The sequence below is a fragment of the Canis lupus genome, chromosome 6, assembly GCF_048164855.1.
Source record: "Canis lupus baileyi chromosome 6, mCanLup2.hap1, whole genome shotgun sequence".
Classification (NCBI taxonomy): Eukaryota; Metazoa; Chordata; class Mammalia; order Carnivora; family Canidae; genus Canis; species Canis lupus.
The window spans coordinates 80,683,566-80,703,696 of record NC_132843.1 but is presented as its reverse complement, the minus strand read 5'-3'; the positions used below and the strand labels follow the sequence as shown (position 1 = coordinate 80,703,696).

Genomic DNA, 20,131 nt, shown 5'->3' with positions numbered 1-20,131 from the left:
GCTCTGTGGGGAGCCTGCCCGAGCTGCGGTAGGTCTACCCCGAGCGGCTACGAAAATAGAAAATCAGAGGTTGAAGCTCCATGCGTGGAGAATGGGCAAGATTCGGTAAAATAATTTTAAACCAGCAATTCCAGGGGCGTCTGGGTGGCTCAGAGGTTTAGCTCAGAGGACGTGCCTGCCTTTGGCTCAGGTCCTGGCCCCAGGGTCTTGGGATCGAGCCCTGCATCGGGCTCCCTGCTCCCCGGGACTCAGCCTCTCTCTCCCTCTGCCCTTCCCCCTGCTCGTTCTCTCTCATAAATAAAAGCTTTAAATAAAATAAACAAGCAATTGCAGCTGATTCTGATGCAGGTAGTTTGTAGACCACTTTTTGAAGACACTGTTGGGCAGCCTGGGTGGCTCAGCGGTTTAGCGCCACCTTCGGCCCAGGGTGTAACCCCAGGGTCCCAGGATCGAGTCCCACATCGGGCTCCCTGCGTGGAGCCTGCTGCTCCCTCTGCCTCTGTCTCTGCCTCTCTCCGTGTCTCTCATGAATAAATTAAATATATTTTTTTAAAAAGACACTGTTTTAAAATTGAGTCTCTGTATGTAAGGTAACCGTGGCCAGAAGTAGAAAGGTCTGGAAGGTACGGACTGGCTTTTGGAGCAAGCTGAGGAATTTGGTTTTAGACATGGTGACTGGAGGTGACAGTGGGAGAGCCAAGGGGAGGGCGCCTGTCATCAGCTGGAAAGAAGACACCAAGGCTCAGAGGGACTGGGGAGCACCCGGCAGCTCCTTCGGATGACTGAGCACAGTGTCACAGAAATTGAAGAAGGAAGGTATAGATGACAAGGCGTGAAGGGCCCTGGAACATTCCCGTGTTTGGGGGGGCAGAGGGAGCAGCGTCAGTGGCAGGCATCCGCAGCAAGAGAGGCGGGTGGAAATCCAGAGTGCCGCAGGACCGCTGAGCCAAGGTGGGGGGAGGGGGTGGGAAGCGTCGTTATGAAGAGCCCATCGTGTGCTGCGGGCCGAGACAGACCCCTGCCTGTGTTCCCCCGTGGACTTCTTTTTTTTTTTTTTTAAGATTTTATTTATTTATTCATGAGAGACAGAGAGAGGCAGAGACACAGGCAGAGGGAGAAGCAGGCTCCATGCAGGGAGCCCGACAGGGGACTCGATCCCGGGGTCGCAGGCGGCGCCAAACCGCTGAGCCATCCCGGGATCTCTCCCCCGTGGACTTCTGCTTGGGTCCCGCGTCTTGACCCTCTTCAGCGCCATCTGCATAGGATATCCGCAGTGACCTTTCCAGAGCACGGCACGGGTCACGTTCGCTCTCCTGCTTAAAACTGTTGAGGCATTCCCTGCTGCCAGCAGAGTAGTCAGAACCCCTTTATGTGCTTCTACAGGGTTTTTATTATTATTATTAAGATATATTCATGTACCATAAAATTATTTTTTTTCTTTTTAAGAGCGATCACCAGCAGGCATTAGGACAAAACTAAAGGGAGAGAGAGACTCTCAAGCAGGCTCCACGCTCAGCGTGCAGCCCGATGCAGGGCTCAATCCCGCGACCCTGAGATCATGACTTGAGCCGAAATCAAGAGCTGGACACTTAACCAGCTGAGCCACCCGGGGGCTCCTGGGGGTCATTCTGCTCCTCCCTTTTCCCAGGCCCTGGCCACTAACCCACTTCTATTTCTGTAGATTTGCTTAGTCTGGACATTTCCTGTAGATGGAATCCGACAGCACGTGGCCTCCGGCTCTCATGCCGCTGGTGGCTCGTCAGGACTCCTTTCCTCTAATGGCCAACTCCTACTTCACTGTCCGGGCGTGTACTTCAGCGTGCGTACCCTTTCATCACGTGGACGTGTAGGTGGTTTTTACTTGTGGGTTATTACAATACTGCTATGAACACACGCGTATCAGTCTTGGTGTGGATGCAGGCTTCGTGTTCCCGTATAGACTGGGGGAGGGATTGCTGGGTCACGTGGTGATCCGCTGGCCGTTCTGAGGAGCTGCTAAACACCTTCCCAAAGTGACTGTCCCATTTTACAACCCCACCAGCAATGGATGCGGGGCCCGAGTTCTCTAAATCCTCACCAACACTTATTTTGCTTGTTTTTTAATTAGAGCCTTCCTAGCAGGGGGCGAAGTGGTATTTCACTGTGGCTTGGATTTGCGGTTCCCTAGTGACTAACGAGGAGCATCCTCTCACCTGCCCATTGGCCATTCGTGTGTCTTCTTTGGAGAAATCTCTATTCAAATCCCTTGCCCGTCTTAATGGGTGATGACGAAGAAGCGTAAGACTACTTTGTAATACTCTGGACACCAGTCTCTCATCAGGCGTATGATTTACAAATATTTTCTTCCATTCTCTGTATTACTGTTTCACTGCCTTGACAGCGTCCTGTGAAGCATGTAAGGTTTCGATTTTGATGAAGTCCAATTCATCTATTCTTTGATCGCTGATACTTTTGGTGTCATATCTTAATATATACTTATTGCCTAATCCAAGGTCACAATGATTTACACCCTATATTTTCCCCTAAGGGTTTTATAGCTTTTACCCTACATTTAGGTCTATGATCCATTTTGAGTCAATCTTTTATATGGTGTGAGGCAGGGGTCTAACCTCGTTCTTTTACATGTGGATATTCAGTTGTTTCAACACCATTTGTTGAAAAGACTATCCCTCTACCCATTGAGTTGTCCGTGGCCCTATGTCAGCTGGTCTTCTCTCAGTCCTGGGGCTTCAGTTTCTGCTCCACCCCTTCTCCAGTTTGCCCTCCATCTCCTGTCCCACTAAATGTGTCTTCCCAAATGAGCCATGTCCCTTCTCACCTCTGGCCTACTTCTCAGCACACTGTTTCTTCTACTGGAAAATCTCCCTGACCTTCTCCCCACGCTACCTGGGTATCTTCTCTAATTATCTATCAGGTCTAGGCTTACATAGCATAGTTTCCAAGAAGCCTTTCCTAAGCCCCCAAGAATGTTTTAGGAAGAGCGGGTCTGTACTTTCAAAAGACCACGCACTCAACCTCAATAGCAGCTTTTTTGTGTGCCCGGCACATAGTAGGCTCTCGACAAGTATCTGATGAATGGGTGGATCCCAGAAGCCAAGAAGGCTGTTTCAAGAAGGAACACTAGTTAGTACCGTGTAGTATGCAGAGAGTTACGGGGAACGAGCTCTGAAAAAAATACAACTGGGTTTTGACTATTTTTGTCATCATAATAGGGAAGACTCTCAAGTATTGCAGATGTAGAAGCCAGAGTTAAGGAGGGAATGTTTTAGTTACAAACTATTTATGTCCAAGTTTGTTTGTGAGGAAAGGATGAAGCTAGACAGGGACGATGAAACAGCTTAAAAAGATAGAAGATGGAGTTAAGGGCTTAGTTTTATTGCTATCAGCCCATCTGCTGCTTTCCTGAATTTCAGAGAATTTGACTTCTAATGAGAGTCACTTTCTTGGCTCCCTATGATGTCAATTTTAGGGACATCCCATGATTTCCCCATTTACCCTCCTACTACCACTTTACACTCCCCCCGCCTCTGACTGTGGTCAACATGTAAGTGTGTGTTTGCACCCACACAAGCACTCTGACCTGATCTCAGCATCCCCCCAAATCTAAACATTCTAGAGGTGACCAAGGTCTTTCCCCAAGTTAGGCTAAGCTGTATCTGCTCCCAGAAAAAAAAAAACTATCCTATAAGAATCACTTGTTTGGGGAGAAAAAAGAATGAACAGGTCTACTAACATCATGGTGGCACTGAAAGAATCATAGAGGCTTCCCTCTCTGCGCTTGGTTCCCTGGCATCTCCCCTCTGTCACTCAGATAGGCTGGGATGGAACGGCTTCAAGACTTTAATTTTTTTACACTCCTACTGATTCACCTTCAGCTCTGAGCTGCTTCCGTATCGTTGGCATTTTCCTCCCAGAGGTAAATATGCCTGATTATAAGACCGCCGACCTGACTAGCCTTCACCACCAGCCTTATGCAGCTCACATTGTACCCTATACTTTTCAGAAATATCTCCTGATTCATCTGCCCTTCCAAGAGATGGCCCAGCAAGGTGAAGCTGGTACAGTACTGAGGCATCCCCTCGGGGTCATAGCCCAGTTCCACTTCGCCCTTCTCTAAGGTGTACTTTCCATCCACGATGGTGCCCGTCAACACTTGCACTCTGCTCAGGTTCGCTGGGTGGTTCAAAATGACTGTCAGGTGGTTCCCCGCACTGACATTGTGGGTCCAGAAGAATGACTCATCCAGAGTGTAGGCCTCCCAGGGGAAATGAACATCAAAAACCTTCATATCGGTGAAAATGGCTCCGGGTGGGTTGTGAGGACCATCGAGGTTCTTTTTCTGAATGGGGGAGGCCTTCTGGGTGTCATTAGAGATGTAGGAGAACCTGTAGTAGAAAAGGAAAGGTCTGCAGATGATTGGGGTTTTCTGAGCTAGGAGGGTACGGAAGTGGGGGATCAGCCTGTCGAGGGGCTTTTCCTTGTAGAAGAGGAGGAGGAAATGGGCCAGGAGTGGGAGGTCCTTGCTGTGGAAGAGTTTGCCAAGGAAGCCCATATTAGAGAACTCCAGGAGCACCCAGGGGTCAGACTTCATGGTGTCCACCTTCCAGTGGATGTGGGTGATAAAACTGGGGGCACAAAAGACATTGTCCTCCAGTAACAGGAAGTATTCGGAGAGCCTTGCGGCAAAGCTCACGAGGAAGGCGTGATCTATGTTCTGCCTGGAGTAGAATTCCCCGTGATGGGCCTCCTTCCTCATGTCCTCCAAGGGCGGGTAGGCATCGGACGGAGCATGGATCAGTAGCAACTGCCCTGCCAAGATCTGTGGGCTGAACAGGGTTGAAATACGGAGAACGGTTTCTCTGAGCCAGGTGAGGTCCGAGTGTGCCAGGTGGACCAGCACTGTGAGACGTTTCTGCTCAGTCTTAGAGGAGGCACGGAACAGAGAGACCAGGGTGTACAGGAGGTTTCTTTGATCTGGTTGTGTCGCTGAGGAGATGCCCACTGTCAGCCATGCTAAGGAGGGGCAAACAGGGGAACTGTCAGTGCACCTCGGGCTGGGGGTAAAGGCAGCCAGAGGCTGGGGGCTGCGGTGCTGTTGGGACCGTCCCTGTGCCTTTCTTCCCTCTCCTAGTTCCCCTCTACGCTCTGTCGTGGTGGAGAGGACGCTTCGACTCGTGCCACTCAGAACGTGGTCCTTAGTGCAGCAACATCAGTGTCATGTGGAAGCCGGTTGGGAACGCAGAGTCTGAGTTCCTAGATAAGCGGAACCTGCCCTCTAACGGTATCGCCAAGTGAAGTACCCTTGTGGGCAGAGTACCGTCTGAGGAGCACTGAGCTGGGTGATTCTGAGTCCCTGCGGGTCCCTTTGAGTTTTCGTGGAGCCAGGATTTTGTAGCACATGGTTTAAGTGCTCGGTCAGTATTAGCTAATTTTATAGTTATTATGATTCTTGTTGTTTCGCCCAGTTCATCTTCCCAAAGCTCACCTTTGGGTGAAGGGAAAAGTACTTCTTTCTGAGTCAGGAGCCCTAGGTTCTTGTCCCAGTTCTGCCACTGACTGTGTGACCTTGAGCGAGTCCCTTGACGTCTGAGCTTAGATCCTGATCCACAAAACTGAGGAATTTGGACGATGCATCTAAAGCCTCTCCTATTCCAAATATTTTCTAAGCCGGTTCTGGAACAGGGACCTTTCCCCTCCTCCTTCCTCCTTCCTGATACGGGAACGTCACGGTGTGTGTGTAGGGGGGCGTGGAATCGTCTGCCGGATTCAAACATTCCCGGCACAGGCCCGCTTTTCTCCTCTCCCTTCTGCTTTCCCTCCTGGCTCCCGTGCTGCCCTTGACGCCTCTACCCCCCCTCCCCCCAGGGTACCCCAGGCTCCTCCTTGGAACTCACTCTTTCTTCTCCACTGAATTGTTTGAATATATTTGAAGGTAAGGTTCTGCCAGTCTTCCAGCAACCTCGGGTCTTTCCTTTTGCCGTAACTGTCCTCCTAGAGCATTGACAAAAGGCAAAGCATGAACCTCCTTTCGTAGAAAGAACAGGGCTGAGCCCCTCGAGGCTTCTCATAAGCTCTTCCAGGGAAGGGAGGAGAGTGAGGCCCGCCCGGGCTTGGCGTGTGGGAGGCTCAAGGCCTTTCCTCTCTTCCATACCCTGGCACATCCTGGGGGGAGCAGCTTCCTTACGGACCCATGGGCCCGCGTTCATAGCTCAACGCCCTCCGGAGCTTCCTGCTCTCAGGTGAGAAGGTGCAGGGCTTTGAGAACCGCCCTGCCCGCACCAATCCCACCCTTCCCCCTCAATCCCACCCCGAGAGCAAGGGCTGCTACCTGGCCTTTGATGGTCATCACATCTTCATCCTCTTCAATTTCCTCGGGGACCCTCAAAGTGACAAAAAGCCACAGGAAGCCGATGGCCACCAGGGTTACCAGGCAGCGCCTGACGGAGCAGCGCATGGCATCGGACGGGCCGTGGCTCCTGCAGCAGAGAGGCGACGTGTTCAGCAGCTGGGCCCGGTCTCCATCCACCCTCGCCCAGGGCTTCTCCCTCATCACCTGGAGGCCGCCTCGCTCCCCCAAATTCTATCCTTCCTCCTCTTCCTCGTTAACTTCTTTTCACCTGAGCTGGAACATGAGGGAGCATGACAGCCTCATTCCCTGACTAAAGAAAGAATGTCACCTGTCCTGTGACCTCCGCTGCCTTCTCCTTACAGGTTTGTTGAGATCCAACTTTCCCAGAGGGCTCCCTTCTCAACACGGTGAAGGGCAGCTGGGGCTTCAGGGCTTAGGAAGCAGATGCCACCACCTACCCTTGCGGTTTTAAAACAAAAGTCCGTTTGCTACAGTTGCTGAACTTGAATTGCTGCTGAGTGCTAGGGATTTGGCGCCTTTCTTAGTTTTTAATAAAGGACGTCCTTAATGTGTTCCAGTCTTTAATCCTTATTCACGTTCCTTGATCAGAACGCGATCTGTGAGCGTGGGGGAAAGTCCTTCCGTGATGTTGGGCTTTGGACCTCAGGCTGATTCAGCATCGTCTACCGCTTTCCTCCTCCGCTTTACGTCTTCTCTCCAGCGAGAACGCGGTTCCCCGATTGTTTCTAAAGGATCACAGGAAGCGCCTTAATACCCCGCGGCCTGCTCTTGGTTCCCCTCCATGCCTGCCAGCAAAGGCAAGGAAATCCAGGCGGCAAGGTCTGTGTTCCGAGGCCCTGACCCAGCCCCTGCGTTCTGCATCGGGGCCACTGTTCCCCCGGGGAGCCGCTCCTCTCCCTCAACCATGGAACTTCACTGTGACAGTCACGAAGATACACCGTGAACACGGCAGGAAGTCTTCGCAGAGAAGACTCTTACCCGGGTTCCCCGTGCCAGGACCTCGCGCCACCAGGCGACCAGACCAGGGCCACCTGAGACGGGGAGAGGCGGCCCCCCCGCGGGGCTCCCGCGGCCTATGGGCCAGAGGCTCGGCGGGGACAGCCGGTCACCACCACGGGCGCCTCTGGCCCCCCGAACCTCCTGGCCACTTACAGGTCCCAGCGGAGGGCCACCCCCGAGCCCCCGAGGCCTACAGACTTCTGGAAGAGGCGGGCAAGAGAGAGAAAGGGCTGGGGTGCAGAGGGGCCGTCGACGCAGTGGCGGAGGGGGTGAGGCCAGCAGAGGGAGCCGAGGCCTCTGGGCTCCCCACCCTGAGCTAAGCTCCTTCGAGGTTACTCCTGTCCCCTCCCCCCCAAGATGCTCTGGAGCAGGAGGTAGAGGGCGCCTTGGGCGCTTCAAGCCTTGCAGCTGTTGTTATTGTTCATCCAGAGAAGGACCCCGAGGCTCCCAGCGCCCTGCCCTGCACTTCCCTGGAGCCCAGCGCCCTACTCGGCTCGACTCCCTCTCCCTTCCACCGCCTCAGGCGCCTCACCCCTGCCACGACCCTTTCTCTCTCTTCTGCGTGGGGTGGGGGACCCTCTTTCTCCCTCTCTGCCGGGCCATTCCCATCATCTTGACAAGGGGCTCCCCTACATCCCAGTGGGAAACAGACCAAAAAGCAAAATCCCTAAGTTCATGTCCTCTCTTGGGGTGCCCGGGTGGCTCTGGCTGAGGGCCTTGCCTTCGGCTCAGGGCGTGACCCCAGGGTCCGGGGATCGAGTCCCACATCAGGCTCCCTGCTCCCCGGGAACCCTGCTCCTCCCTCTGCCTGGGTCTCTGCCTCTCTCAGGAATAAATAAGATCTTAGAAAAAAAACTTAAAAATATAAATTCATGTTCTCTCCAAATCCTGCCCATTTCTCTGCGGCCCTAACACAGCACAATTCCTTGGAAGCCTTGCCTCTAGCTGCAGCCCCACGTCATGTCACATTTTCTCTCCTCTTACTCAACCTCCCCGCAGCTTTCGACATGGTTGACTACTGCCTCCTCCTCGAAACACTTTCTTCCCTGACGTCATTCTTGCTGCACTGATGGTTCTGTTTCTTTCCTGGCTCATCCTCTTCCCAACCTGTCAATGTAGGAATGTCCTAGGGCTCTGTCCTTGGCTCGCTTCTTCCACACACTCTCCCTGGGTGATCCAACCCAGTCCCATGGCTTTCAGTTTATTTTACATGCATGTGTGTGTAAGTATGTACCTACATAGACAGTGTACCTGCATATGTATTTATACCCATATACGTGGTTCCCCATCTATGGGCTTATACATCTATAAGCCTGCGGGTCCGTACGTATATATACACAAGCATGCTGATGACCCAGGGCTGATCCTACCTGTAGCCCTGACCCCTGTCCCGAGCCCCAGATGATCTGACCATTGAGTATCTATCTCCATTTGGACGAGTAAGAGGGATCTGTTTGAACAGAGCCAGGACAGCACCACAGATTCTGCACACCTCCCCCATGTCTTCCCCATCTCAGGAAACAGCACCACCATTTGCCCATGTACTCAGGGGAAGAGCCTACAAGTCATCCTTGACGCCTCTCTTCCACTAGCCTCTACCTTCTATTAGTCCTGTTCCCTTTTCCTTCAAAATGTATCCCCCAGCCTGACCTTTTCTCACCCACCTCTACTACTACAGCAAAAGCCTGCCAGGACTATCGCACCACCTTCTAATTGGTCTCTACCTCTACCCCTGTGCTCCTGCAATCTATTCTCCATGTGGCGGTCAGAGACACTATTTAAGATGTATTTATTTGAGGGAGTGCGGTAGGGAGCGGAAGCAGAGGGAGAGAGAATCCCAAAACAGATACCGTGCTGAGCAGGGAGCCAGACCTTGGGCTTGATCTCAGCACCCTGAGATCATGACCCGAGCCAAAATAAAAAGTTGGATACTTAACTAAGCCACTCAGGGGCCCCCAGAGGGACTTTTTAAAATTGTAATCAAATGATATCCCTTCTGGACCTACAATTCTCCAGTGGCTTGCCGTTGAAACTAAGACGAAATCCAAACTCCAGACCACGGCCTACGAGATCCTGGCTGATGCAGCCCCTGCCGGCCTCTGACTCCATCCCCCTACCCAATGGCTTTTTTTTTTTTTTTTTTTTTTGTGGGGACGGGCATCATCCCTTGGAGATCCTATGGTACTCCTCTTCTCGGAACTATTCTCTGTGGACGTTCCAAGAGCCGTCTTCTTCCCAACATTCAGATTTGAGTCCGGATATTCTTCTTCCTCAGGTCACTGTGCCTAAAGTGCCACTCCCCCGCCCTCCCACCCCGCCGGCCCATCCCTCGAGTCCATATTCTGTTTTCTTTCACGTTGATTTCTACTACAAAGTCTTACCCGTATGTGCTGTGTCTCTATCCACTGGGCTGGAGCAGAAGCCCCTGAAGGGCAGGGACTTTATTTTCTCCGATGCGATGTCTACAGTGCTTTGCCTAGTGGTTGGCCCAGAGGACATGCTCCACAAGTATTTATTAGCTCACTAATTATCAGGCATTATGTGATAATGGTGAAAGATCATGTATGTCGTCAACAAACACTGTGCTAGGTGCCAGGGCCACAGCAGTACCAGGACTGGACAGCATGCCAGAGATGGGCAACGTGTGGGTGACCGTTAAAGGTGCAGATTCTGGACTCAGCCTGGACAGGATCTGTTTTTGCTAAACTTATTGGCTGTGTGATCTTGCCTAAATGACTCAGCCTCTCTGAACCCCAGTTCCTCACTTAGGAAATGAAGAGAGCGATGCCTATTCTCAAGAGTTCTTACGAGGATTTTAAGATCTCATTCACACTAAATTGCTTAGCATATAGCAGGCATTCAATAAATGTTAGCTTGTTTATTATAAGGAACAACTGTTGTCAACCATGACAGCATTGCTATTTATTTATAGAAGGAGGGAGGGGCAGAGGGAAAGAGAGAGAGAGAGAATCCTAAGCAGGCTCCATGCCCGGTGCAGAGCCCAATGCAGGGCTTGATTTCATGCCCCTGAGATCATGACCTGAGGCAAAATCAGGAGTCAGGTGCTTAACTGACTGAGCCACTCGGGTGCCCCAGCACTGTCTTCTTTTCCCTCACGTGTGTGAGGTCCGTCTCTAATTCCGAAAGCTTCACCTCAACTTTTATTTTTATTTTTTGATTTTTATTTATTTTTCAACTTTTTAGATTCTTACTCTGATGCATAGCACTTTGAAGACCTTTCCATGTCTTGTCATTCGGTTTCCACTTCTCTGAGAGCTTTAGAGGCAGCAAAATAAGAAGAACTGGGGGATACGCATTGAAAAGCACTGACACGCCCGGGTCCCTCGTGAGCACTGCAGTGATAGGTAGGCCATCTATGGCACTGTGCCTGTTGCCACGGTATGTCCTGGGTGTGGGCTCTGGACTTTGCTGGAAGTCAGAGTTCTCCGAGGAGCGTGAGCTTGACCCACAGGGTAGGGACGGGGCAGGAGTCCACCTCCATTCCAGCATTTCTCTCTGGGTGCCTCGGCTGATGCTCCCTTGGCAACCATCGTTCTTTCTGGAGGTCTGAAGCTCATCTCATCGTCCAACTAGCCTCTCTGGGGCAGGTGGCTCCACACAGAACACGGTGATCACAAGCCCATTTGGCCCACACTCTGGTTCTTAAAAATCTGTTTTTAACTGAATATTTAAAAATGAGGAGAGCTCATGTAAAAACTTAGACTTTTGGCTTCTCTTGAAAAAATGCACCTTGTTGCCACCCTGGCCTGACTGGTGATGGCCCCCCTAACTGAACATGCTTTCTCAGTTTCGGACTCCACCTGGTTGAGTTTCCTGTTACTTCTGCCCACCATGGGCATGGAAGTCTTTGGCCACTGCTCCAAGTCAGGTCCTGGGAGACTGGCAGGCTACGCTAGATCCCCGTCTCATCCTGGCCACCTAGTTCGGGATAAGGCGCTACAAAGATGAGGCACGGAGTCACCCCTGAGGTTGAAGTGCCCTGGACAGGGGTAGGAAGAAAATGAATAGAAGATTGCAGACAAGTGAATCATGAACAATGAAAAACAGACTGAAGAGATCAGAGATGATCAATTTTGTATATGATGTAGATAACGTTCTGGAGGACTTACAGAAGACGTGGAGGGGGGTGGGGAGGGGCCGGGGCCAAAATTCAAGATTAGATGGGCACGAGTAGAGCGAGCTCACTGCTCGATCTGTGTCATCTTGAAAACCGCCCAAACAGCAGGAAAAACTCACGGTGACGGCCATAAGACCAGCTGCATGGGTTTCAATTAGCATGGAAGCACTTCCCTGTGTGAGGGCAAGTGCTGTTCTGTGAAACTTTTATTGTTTCGTGGAACTCGTGGGATATAAACAGAAGTATACGGGGGATCACAGCCAGCGTCTGGAGCCTCTGCGGCTTGGGGGAGAGAATGGACGTGGCGGCCAGTGGGGAGAGCCGGCTCCTCTGCCTCCTCGGCTGAAGAGAAGTCAGCTTGGTGTCTGGGGAAGATCAAAGGCGCTGGGATCACCGCGCCGGCCTCACTCTGTTATTATCTGTGTGACTCTGGCTCGTCAACTTTTCTGAGTCTCAATTTCCCCATCTGAAAAGCAATGCCGCCGATACCACCTACTTCCCAGCGCCGACGCCCGGGACTGCGGGTTCCTGCAGCCACGGGTCACGCTGTCAGTACAGTATTTCTAGCTGTTCGCAGGTCCCCACTTCCTGCCTGGGGAGAGAAGCAGCGGAACCTGCATTTAGCATTCGGTGTGTCCCGCCCTGCGCTGGTCACTCAACCGCATTTGGCTGAACACCGTGAATTTCCAGTGAGCGTGGTGGATTTTGGAGTGTCCCCAAAGTTGTAACACAGTTCGTGTAGAAGTCCTTTTCTTCCTGTTGGAAGACTTTCATCCCTGATACAGACAATTCCAAACATTCCAAGTCTCCAAGGCCAGACTGCGAGCCGAGAGGGCCGCCTCCACGCAGACCTCCGTCGGGCCGCGGCTCTGGGATGAGCAGGAGCGGGAGTCTCCCTCTCTGCCTCTCGGCTTCAGGGCTTCAGGGCTGCGCCACAGGAGCCCAGGGCCTGCAAAGTGGTCCAACCAGAAAGGGAGGAACCCCCCCCAAGCCCAAGCGGAAGCCGAAGTGGTGTGTGGGTAACTCTGCCCCTCCCCACGCCTGCGGGCAGGGCCGGCTGCACCAGCCGTGGGAACTGCCCCACCTGCCAGTGTCTGTTGGAGGCTCCCAGGGGACGGGGCCCAAGGGTGGTCCAGCCCTTTGGGCCCCACACCCCAGTCAAGCAAAGCCCCGCTCCCTGGATCCCCTCGGGCTGAGTCAGCAGAGAAGGGCGCCCAGGACCCCTGGGAGGAGGTGGGGAGGAGGAGGAAGGGGTGGGTATTTAGTTATCAGGTGTCTCCCAGGATCCAGACCCAGCTTCCCAGAGCAGAGACCCTTTGTCATGGAGCGAGTTAATGTGAGAAGATGCCCCGGTAGCTAGCTAGGGTAGGGCGTAGTGGAGAAAAGCAGCCCCCCAGTAGAGACTAGTCCAGTAGAGGACAAGGGGCTGCTGGTTCCAGGGAAACGGGCAGCGCAGGGGATGGAGGAAGATGGGTTTACCCCGGCGCTGGGCCCCCAGCCCCCACATGCTCATCCACTGTGAGGTCTTCTGGTGCTTCACCTGGGCAGCCAGGTCCTCCTCCTCTCCATCCTCAGCCAGTGGGAGCCACAGACCCTCCAGGCTACTTCCCCTTCCCTTCAGTGGAGATTCGTGGTCTCTACCGCGCGCCTGGTGCCGGGGCTGGAGACCGTCCTCCTCCCCTCCGGCGGCTTCCAGTCTGGAGGAGCGCCAGGTATAGGCCAAGACCCGGCGGGAAAGACACATTCTAAGTTAGGGGACAGCTGTCCCGGGCCGCGGTGGGGTACACGGGATACATGGCACAGGGCGGCCAGAGGCCCCAGCTCCTCTCGAGGTGCCGGGTCTGTGGGGGTCCGCAGGGGACGCGCTACACCAGACATTCCGGGACACCAGGAGAGCTGGGAGAGGGAGGATGACCCCGAATTGGCGCAGGGCCTGAGGCAGACGTGGAAACGTTGAGGAAAGGCCCGTCCGCCGGGGCAGTTGGGGGAAAGGAGCAAGAGAGGATCCGCGAGGCTGGGAAGGGAAGGACGCTGTTGGAAGGGGCGCAGACGCCGGAGGTCAGGGCTGAAGGCGGACACCCCCGCCCGGGAAAGTGGTGGGAGGCGGCGGCCTGGAGGGTGGGGGGGTGGAGGGTTGAGGGGCAGGGGGTGGAGGGTGGAGGGTGGCGGAGGGCGGGAGGGGGCTGGGGGGTGGAGGGGCGGACGGAGGGTGGAAAGTGCAGAGGCGGAGGGAGGGTGGAGGAGTGGAGGGGAGGAGGGGTGGGGGGCGGGGGGGCGGACGGGGGTGGATGGTGGAGGATGGAGGGGCGGGGGGCAAAGGGGAGGTGGATGGTGGACAGTGAAGGGCGGGGGGGTGGAGGGGCGGAGGGGCGGGGGGGCGGAGGGGGGGTGGATGGTGGACGGTGAAGGGCGGGGGGTGGGGGGCGGAGGGGCGGAGGGGCGGAGGGGGGTGGATGGTGGAGGGGCGGGTGGGTGGATGGTGGACGGTGAAGGGCGGGGGGTGGAGAGTGGAGGGGCGGAGGGGCGGAGGGGCGGGGGGGGTGGAGGGCGGAGGGGCGGGGGGTGGAGAGCTGCCCCTACACGTGCGCTACGTGCTACGCGGGCCGCCGCCCCCTCCCGGGCTGCAGGGTAGCCGGGCGGGCCCCTCGTCGGCGGGCCGGGTCCCCAGCAGCCCGGCTGCGGGAGGCGGGGTGGGGCCGGGGCCGGGGCCGGGGGGAGGAGAGAGTCGCTCCCCGTTTGCCAGCCGGGAGCGCGGGCGTCCCACGGAGGCGACCGGAAGGGCCGCGGGGGCCGCGGGGGCAGCCTGGGGCGCGGGCGGGGCCTGGGGGCCCTGGGGGGCTGGGAGCGGCCGCGCCGGAGGAGGACGGGGACCGCGATCCGGGGCTGCGCGGCTCGGGCGGGCTGGGGCCGGAGGCCCGGGTGGGGCGGAGTGTCGTCCCGGAGGCAGGAGGGGTTCCTGGAGACGTGGCACTCGGCGCAGGGCTCGGTTCCGCTCCGGTCGACCGGGCTCCGAGCCCGTGTCCCGGGGAAGCCGGACCGGACCGGTCGGGGCGCCGCCGCCCGGGCCTCCGGGAGCTCCGGCCCCGGGACCTCCGGGCGGGGGTTGCCCAGGTCCGGCCTCCGGGGCGCGGGGCCAGCCCGGGACGAGACAATGCGGCCCGGGCCCCGCCCCCCGCGGCTGACGCGCCCCGGCCCCGGCCAATCAGCGCCCGCGCCCAGGCTCTTTAAAAAAAGAAGAGCCGGCCGCGGTGTGGCTGTCAGCTGGGAGGGATCCCTCCGCGCATGTAAACACACATCATAAAGGGCACGGGAAGCGGCTCCCGCGGGGCGGGGGAGCGGCCGCCCCCGCGCCCCCGCGCCCCCCGCGCCCCCGCCGGCGCCCCCCGATGTCAGGCGGGCCCGCGGGGAGCAGGGCGGCGGCGGCCGGAGCCGGGCCCCGCGAGCTCGGCGGCGAGGGGCACTACCGGAAGTGGAGGGAGCCCGCGGGCTGCGAGCGCGAGGGCTCCCGGGGCCCCGCCGCGGCTCGTCCTTCCCGGCGCGTCGGCGGAGCTCTCGGCGCCACGGCCCGGGGGCTGCGGCCTCCCCGGGGTCTGGCGGATCCGCGCCGGCGCCCGCGTTGGGTGCGGGGACAGCCCGAGCGCTCCCCCAGGAAGGAGCACATGACAGGAAATCAAACTGCAGCAGGAGCCCCCGGAGCCGCACGCCCGCGGCCGCGCGCAGCGACTCTCCCTCCAGCGCTGCACCACGAAAAATGCTCCAGTGTCCAGCAAAGTTAAAAGAATTTGGCGGCAGATCCTTCCAGACCTCCCACCCAGGTCTACCGTTGACGTTTCACCGTAGCTCACTGTGTCCCGACCGTCCGGGGACCCTGTGCGGGTGGGATGCCAGCTGCCCCTCGGCCTGTCTGCCCTGCAGGGGGGAGCCCAGCAGGCTCAGGGAGCTAAGAGGAGGAGGAGGACCTTCTGCAAGGACCTCTTGAACTCCTTGGGGCCCAGGTACCTGTGGGAGGGGCTTCCTGGAGAGCAGGCTTCTCCCCTCCCCCTCTTTTTAAATTTAATCCTTAAGGGTCAGAGAGACTTCCTTCCTCAAGGTGAACCTGAGGGCAGAGCTAGGACCCTGTTGACCCAAGCGGCACCTCCATGGGGTGGGCTGGATAAGCGCGATCTTTCTGTGTGTGTTGAGGTCCTACTTGTTGAATGTCCTCTGTCCTCTTCTGGGCAGGACACCAGGCACTCAACCTGCCCCCCTCCCTGCCGCCTCCACAGTGCTCACATCTCTTACAGTTACTTCTCTGTGCCTGCATTGCTTGCTCCGCAAAATGGAGAGGATAGCAGTACCCACCGCTCAGGATGGTGTGGACATTCAACACGAGCAGGCAAAGCATTTGCGTTACACACAGTGAGCATTAGATAATGGCTGCCACTCACAGGCTAAAGAATTCCAGATTCTCATCTCCACTTCTGATCTCCAGATTTGTGCCGTCCGGCCTGTTAAAGGTTTCCGACGGACCAGACTCAACGCATCCAGAGGGACCACGTTATCTCCCTTCTCTTGCTGATCTCCTGTGTACAAGCTGGGGGATGCCGCAGCGATGCCGCCGGGCCGCAACCACTCCGGCGGCGGACCCTCCACGCCCGAGTCATCCCGGACACCTTACTGTCCCTCCGCAATGTGTCGCGGTCCTAATTGATCTCCTACATTTGAATCCCCCTTCCTGACGGACAGCACCGCTGTCCTCACTCCGGCACCCCCTTCTCGTCTACATTACTTTGTCTTCTGCTTCCCTGGCGCCCACCTCGCTATCGTGCGGCTCGAGGACCGCTCTTCCCGCGACCCCCGTCCCTCCCAGGGACCGTCTCCAGCACTTGTTAGCGGTGCGAACTTGGGCGAACTGCTTCTGACCTGGGCCTCCCCGACTCCTTGTTTGTAAAGTGGGAAGGAGGGGACCTGCCCCGTGGGGTGGCCGTGCAGGTTCGGGGGCGCATCCTGCGGAGCGCTTAGACGCGGTGCCCGGGACGGGCCAGCGCTCACGGGCCGGCTGGTTACTAACATCCTAACCATTGTTGTCTCGCCTCCATTTTGTTGGTATGTTCCAGGCGCTCCCCCCACCTGGAGGACCCTTTCCCGCCCCCCCGCCCCCCCCCCCCCAGTGCCGAACGCCGCCTGCCGGTCCCCGGCGTTTCCCCAAGTGTGTGACCTCGGGTCGCGGCGCCTGCCCCGCGTGCGGGCGCGACTCCTCCTCCACCCGCGCGTTAACTTCTGGGGGCACCGGCCGCGGCCCCAGCGCACCGGCGAGCAGCGCGGGCGCGCGGCCCCGCAGCCCCGAGGCCCCGGCCCCGCCCGGTGCGGGGGCGGGGCCGGGCGCCGGGCGCGGGGGGGCGGGGGGCGGGGAGGGACTCTTTTTCCTCGCCGTGGCGGCGGAGGCGCACGGCGTGGGGAGCGGCGAGACGTCGTCGGAGGAAGGCTGAAAAAGCCCAAGGTGCTGCCGTTGCGAGTACAAGTGGGACCCGCCGCCGCCGGAGCCGCCCCGCGGCGATGGAGCCGGCCGCCGCGCTGCCCCCGGGCCCGCGCCCCGCGCTGCCCCTCGGCGGCCCGGGCCCGCTGGGCGAGTTCCTGCCGCCCCCCGAGTGCCCGGTCTTCGAGCCCAGCTGGGAGGAGTTCGCCGACCCCTTCGCCTTCATCCACAAGATCCGGCCCATCGCCGAGCAGACGGGGATCTGTAAGGTGCGGCCGCCGCCGGTGAGTCACGCCGGCGCCCCGGAGCCCGCTCGCGGCCCGGGCGGGGAGCGAGGACGCGCGGCCGGGGAGGCCCGGGGCGCGGGGGCGGGGGCGGCGGCAAGTTCGGGGCTGCCCCGGGGTCGGCGTCGAGGCCGCGGGCGGGGGCCGGGGCTCCTCCCGGGCGCTTCGGCGGGGCCGCCCCGCGGGCCCGGGCGGACGGGAGGGCGGCCCGGCCCGGGGGTGGGGGTTCGGGTTCGGTTCCGGGCGGCGCGGCGGCCGCGCTGGGCGCGGGGCGCTTCCTGCCGGGGGCGGCGGCGGCGGGCGGCGCGGCTCGGCGGGCCGGGGCTCGCCTCCGCCGGGTGCGGGGGTGCGCGCCGGGTGGGGGTGGGGGACTCGCGAGTTGTCGTGCGCGGACGAAAGTTTTCAATATGGCGGCGGGAGCCCCTGGTCCTTTGTGTGGCGGCGGCGGCGGCCCGGAGCGGCCCTCACCTGGGCGCCCCACCCTGCAGGCGGGGGCGCCCCCTGTCCCCCGGGCCCCGGCCTCCTGGGTCCCCCGGGCCGGGCCGCCGCAGGGGGCGCCCCGCGCTGCCGGGGGCGGGGGGGCCGCGGGGAGGGCGCCGAGCGGCCGCTGCGGGGGCCGTAAGTGTGCGGGGGGCGCCGGGGGGGCGGGGGGCCGGCGCCGCGCGGGGGGCCCGGCTGGGGGGCGGCGGACGTGTCGGGCCCGAGGCCCGCGCCCGAGGCCGAGGTGCGCCCCGCCGGAGCCGCGAGCGGGGCGCGGGGCGCGGGGCGCGGGGGCTGCGAGCGCGGAGTCCTCGCTAACGGCTCCAACGGGCGCCGGCCTCCCGCCCCGCCCCCACCCGGAACTGGGCGCGCGCCGACGCCCCCGCCCCCCGCCCACCTGGCGGCCCCGCGGAGCCTGAGAGCCTGAGCCTGCGGCCGGGCGGGGCGGGGGCCGCTGGGGCTGCCGTCGGAGACCCCCGCCCCCGCCCCCGCCCCCGCCCGGCTCGCCCTTTGTAGTGACACTTCAGTGGCGGGGGTCCTGCTGTCTCCCGCCTCCTTTCTCCCCCAAATTAAACGCAGGCTCCCCGCCTTGGTGGTTCTCGGACAAGTTTGAAGACGGAGATGAGATCCGTGCCCCGGAAGACGGCTGGCCCGCTCGTCCGCTCGTCCGCTCGTCCGGGGGAAACGTTTGAAAATACACCGTTTGTCTCCCGAGGTGGATCAGGCGGCCGAGGTGGCTGCCGAGGTAGCTGAGGTGGATGAGGTGGCCGAGGCTGCTGAAGGGGCCGAGGAGGCTGAGGCGGCCGCGCCGAGCTGGCCTTTCAGCCTTGCCGCGTAGCTGAGCCTGTGCCCCGCCGGGAAGGCGCCCCGAGTGTGCCGAGCACCCACAGTCCTGTGGGTTGACTCGCCTCGCCTCGCCTCGCCTCGCGGCGGGAGGAGCCCGGGGCGCCGTCCTCGGCCTGCCTCCCGCTGCCACACGCACGCCGGCCACCATCTTGTGAGGCGAGCAGGGCGTCGAGGCCGGCGGGTGAGGGGGCGCCGGGAGGCCGCGCTGGAGACCCTCGTGCCCGGGGCTCCCGTCGTCCTTTGTGTGGCGAACTCTGTGCCGCCCGGGCAGCGCCCGTTGGAAGGAGCGCGGAAGGGATCTTCCCAGAAGTTGGAGCCCGGGAAGCGCCTCGTTGGGACGAGGGTCAGGGACCGCCCGGGGCCTGCCTCACGAGGCTGTGGGCAAGTGGCCGCAGACCCCAGGGCCCGGGAACTCCGCCGTCCGGCCTGCGGCGCCCGCGCTGCTCCGACTTGTGTGCGTGACGTCCGGAGGCGGCGGCTCCCGGGCGAGCCGGGGCCGGGGCCGGGGCCGGGGCCGGGGCCGGGGCCGGGGCCGGGGCCGGGGCCGGGGCCGGGGCCGGGGAGGAGCCCCGCAGCGGGTTGCGCCTGCCCTCATCTCCGTATCTTTAATTAATGGTGTTTACACACGTCGCGTCCGTGGCTGCTCTCCGTGAGGCTCCCGAACTCTCGTCCCTCTGCAAACTTGGGCTTCACGGAAATTTGTGAGGATCTAGTGAGGTAAATGCGGTGAAGGGAACACGCTCAAAAGACTTAGATCCTGAATTGAAAGTTTAAAGGGGAACATAAACGTCTTTCAGATTACATCAAGTATGTAGGACAACCAGATTTATTTCCTGGGCTTTAAAAAAAAATTTTTTTTTAAACTTACAATTAGTCCGACTTCTGGTTTTGCTGCCTTTAAAATGTACACTCTCATTTCCTCCTTGATGTGCTTAGATGTCTTTTTAAGGACAAATTTTCATCTTGCTTTGTGGTATTTGGAAATGATTAATATTAGGAGTGTAACCATTAGGCAAAAAATAGTTGGCTGCTCGGTGGATACTTTTTTGGGTCTCTCAAGTTTGATTGGAATATACTTGATGGCTTTAATGACTTTCTTTGTTGCCCTCAAACGCCTAACATTTGGCCATAGATAGGCAGATTCCACATATTTCTTCTTTGCCAGTGTCCAAAAATAAGAGATTTAAATCAAACCCCAGATGGCACAGTAAACACATTTTTTTCAGCTTTAACTTTCTGTGGGTCATTATTTTGATCCCTTCATCTTTATAGCCAAAGCGAAAAACTTTCAAGTGTGTTAACACAGTCAGCGTCTTTGAGTGCGCCTGCGGGTTCTACCATTAGGAGCAGGGAGGAGCTTAAATACACGTCTTTGTCTGGTTAGAGGCGTTAATGATCTAGAGCTCCTTTACTCTCCTCCCAGCCTATCAATCTCCCTAATTTTAGGTTTGATTGACTTTGACCTAACCCTCTCTGTTGTTTTCCCAGTTCCTTTGGTGTCCTGGAGTTTTTCTCTTGATTGTGATTCTTTAGTCACCTTAGGCCTCTTAACATTTGGA

The 20,131-nt window shown here is 58.5% G+C and overlaps 2 protein-coding genes across 12 annotated transcripts in view; one reads left to right on the top strand and one right to left on the bottom strand.

Annotated features, from left to right (window-relative positions):
- Nucleotides 1-3,822: 3,822 nt before the first annotated feature.
- LOC140636012 (alpha-1,3-mannosyl-glycoprotein 4-beta-N-acetylglucosaminyltransferase-like protein MGAT4E) lies at nucleotides 3,823-9,882 on the bottom strand. 4 transcript variants are annotated; one of them, XM_072831451.1, is made up of 4 exons: nucleotides 9,751-9,882; nucleotides 6,329-6,476; nucleotides 5,895-5,991; nucleotides 3,823-5,013 (listed from the first exon to the last, which is right to left on the bottom strand). In XM_072831451.1, exons 2-4 carry the CDS (start codon nucleotides 6,452-6,454, stop codon nucleotides 3,872-3,874), a joined length of 1,365 nt encoding a protein of 454 aa, XP_072687552.1. In that variant the 5' UTR covers nucleotides 6,455-6,476; nucleotides 9,751-9,882; the 3' UTR covers nucleotides 3,823-3,871. The 4 variants fall into 4 exon arrangements, with proteins under 4 accessions (XP_072687552.1, XP_072687553.1, XP_072687554.1 ...); XM_072831452.1 differs by lacking the exon at nucleotides 9,751-9,882 and adding an exon at nucleotides 6,554-7,024; XM_072831453.1 differs by lacking the exon at nucleotides 9,751-9,882 and adding an exon at nucleotides 6,678-7,024.
- Nucleotides 9,883-12,961: 3,079 nt separating this feature from the next.
- Nucleotides 12,962-20,131, top strand: part of KDM5B (lysine demethylase 5B) — a 90,109-nt gene continuing 82,939 nt past the window's right edge. For 4 of the 8 annotated variants that reach the window (XR_012033385.1, XM_072831445.1, XM_072831441.1 and 1 more), the window contains exon 1: nucleotides 12,962-13,219. Coding sequence is in view for 5 of the 8 variants with exons in the window: in XM_072831445.1 (XP_072687546.1) it covers nucleotides 12,977-13,219 (243 nt within the window). In the remaining 3 variants the exon portion in view is untranslated. Of the gene's footprint in view, nucleotides 13,220-17,027; nucleotides 17,247-18,341; nucleotides 18,472-19,138; nucleotides 19,290-20,131 lie in introns of those variants that run through there. The other 4 variants (XM_072831443.1, XM_072831442.1, XM_072831449.1 and 1 more) reach the window with 4 other exon arrangements.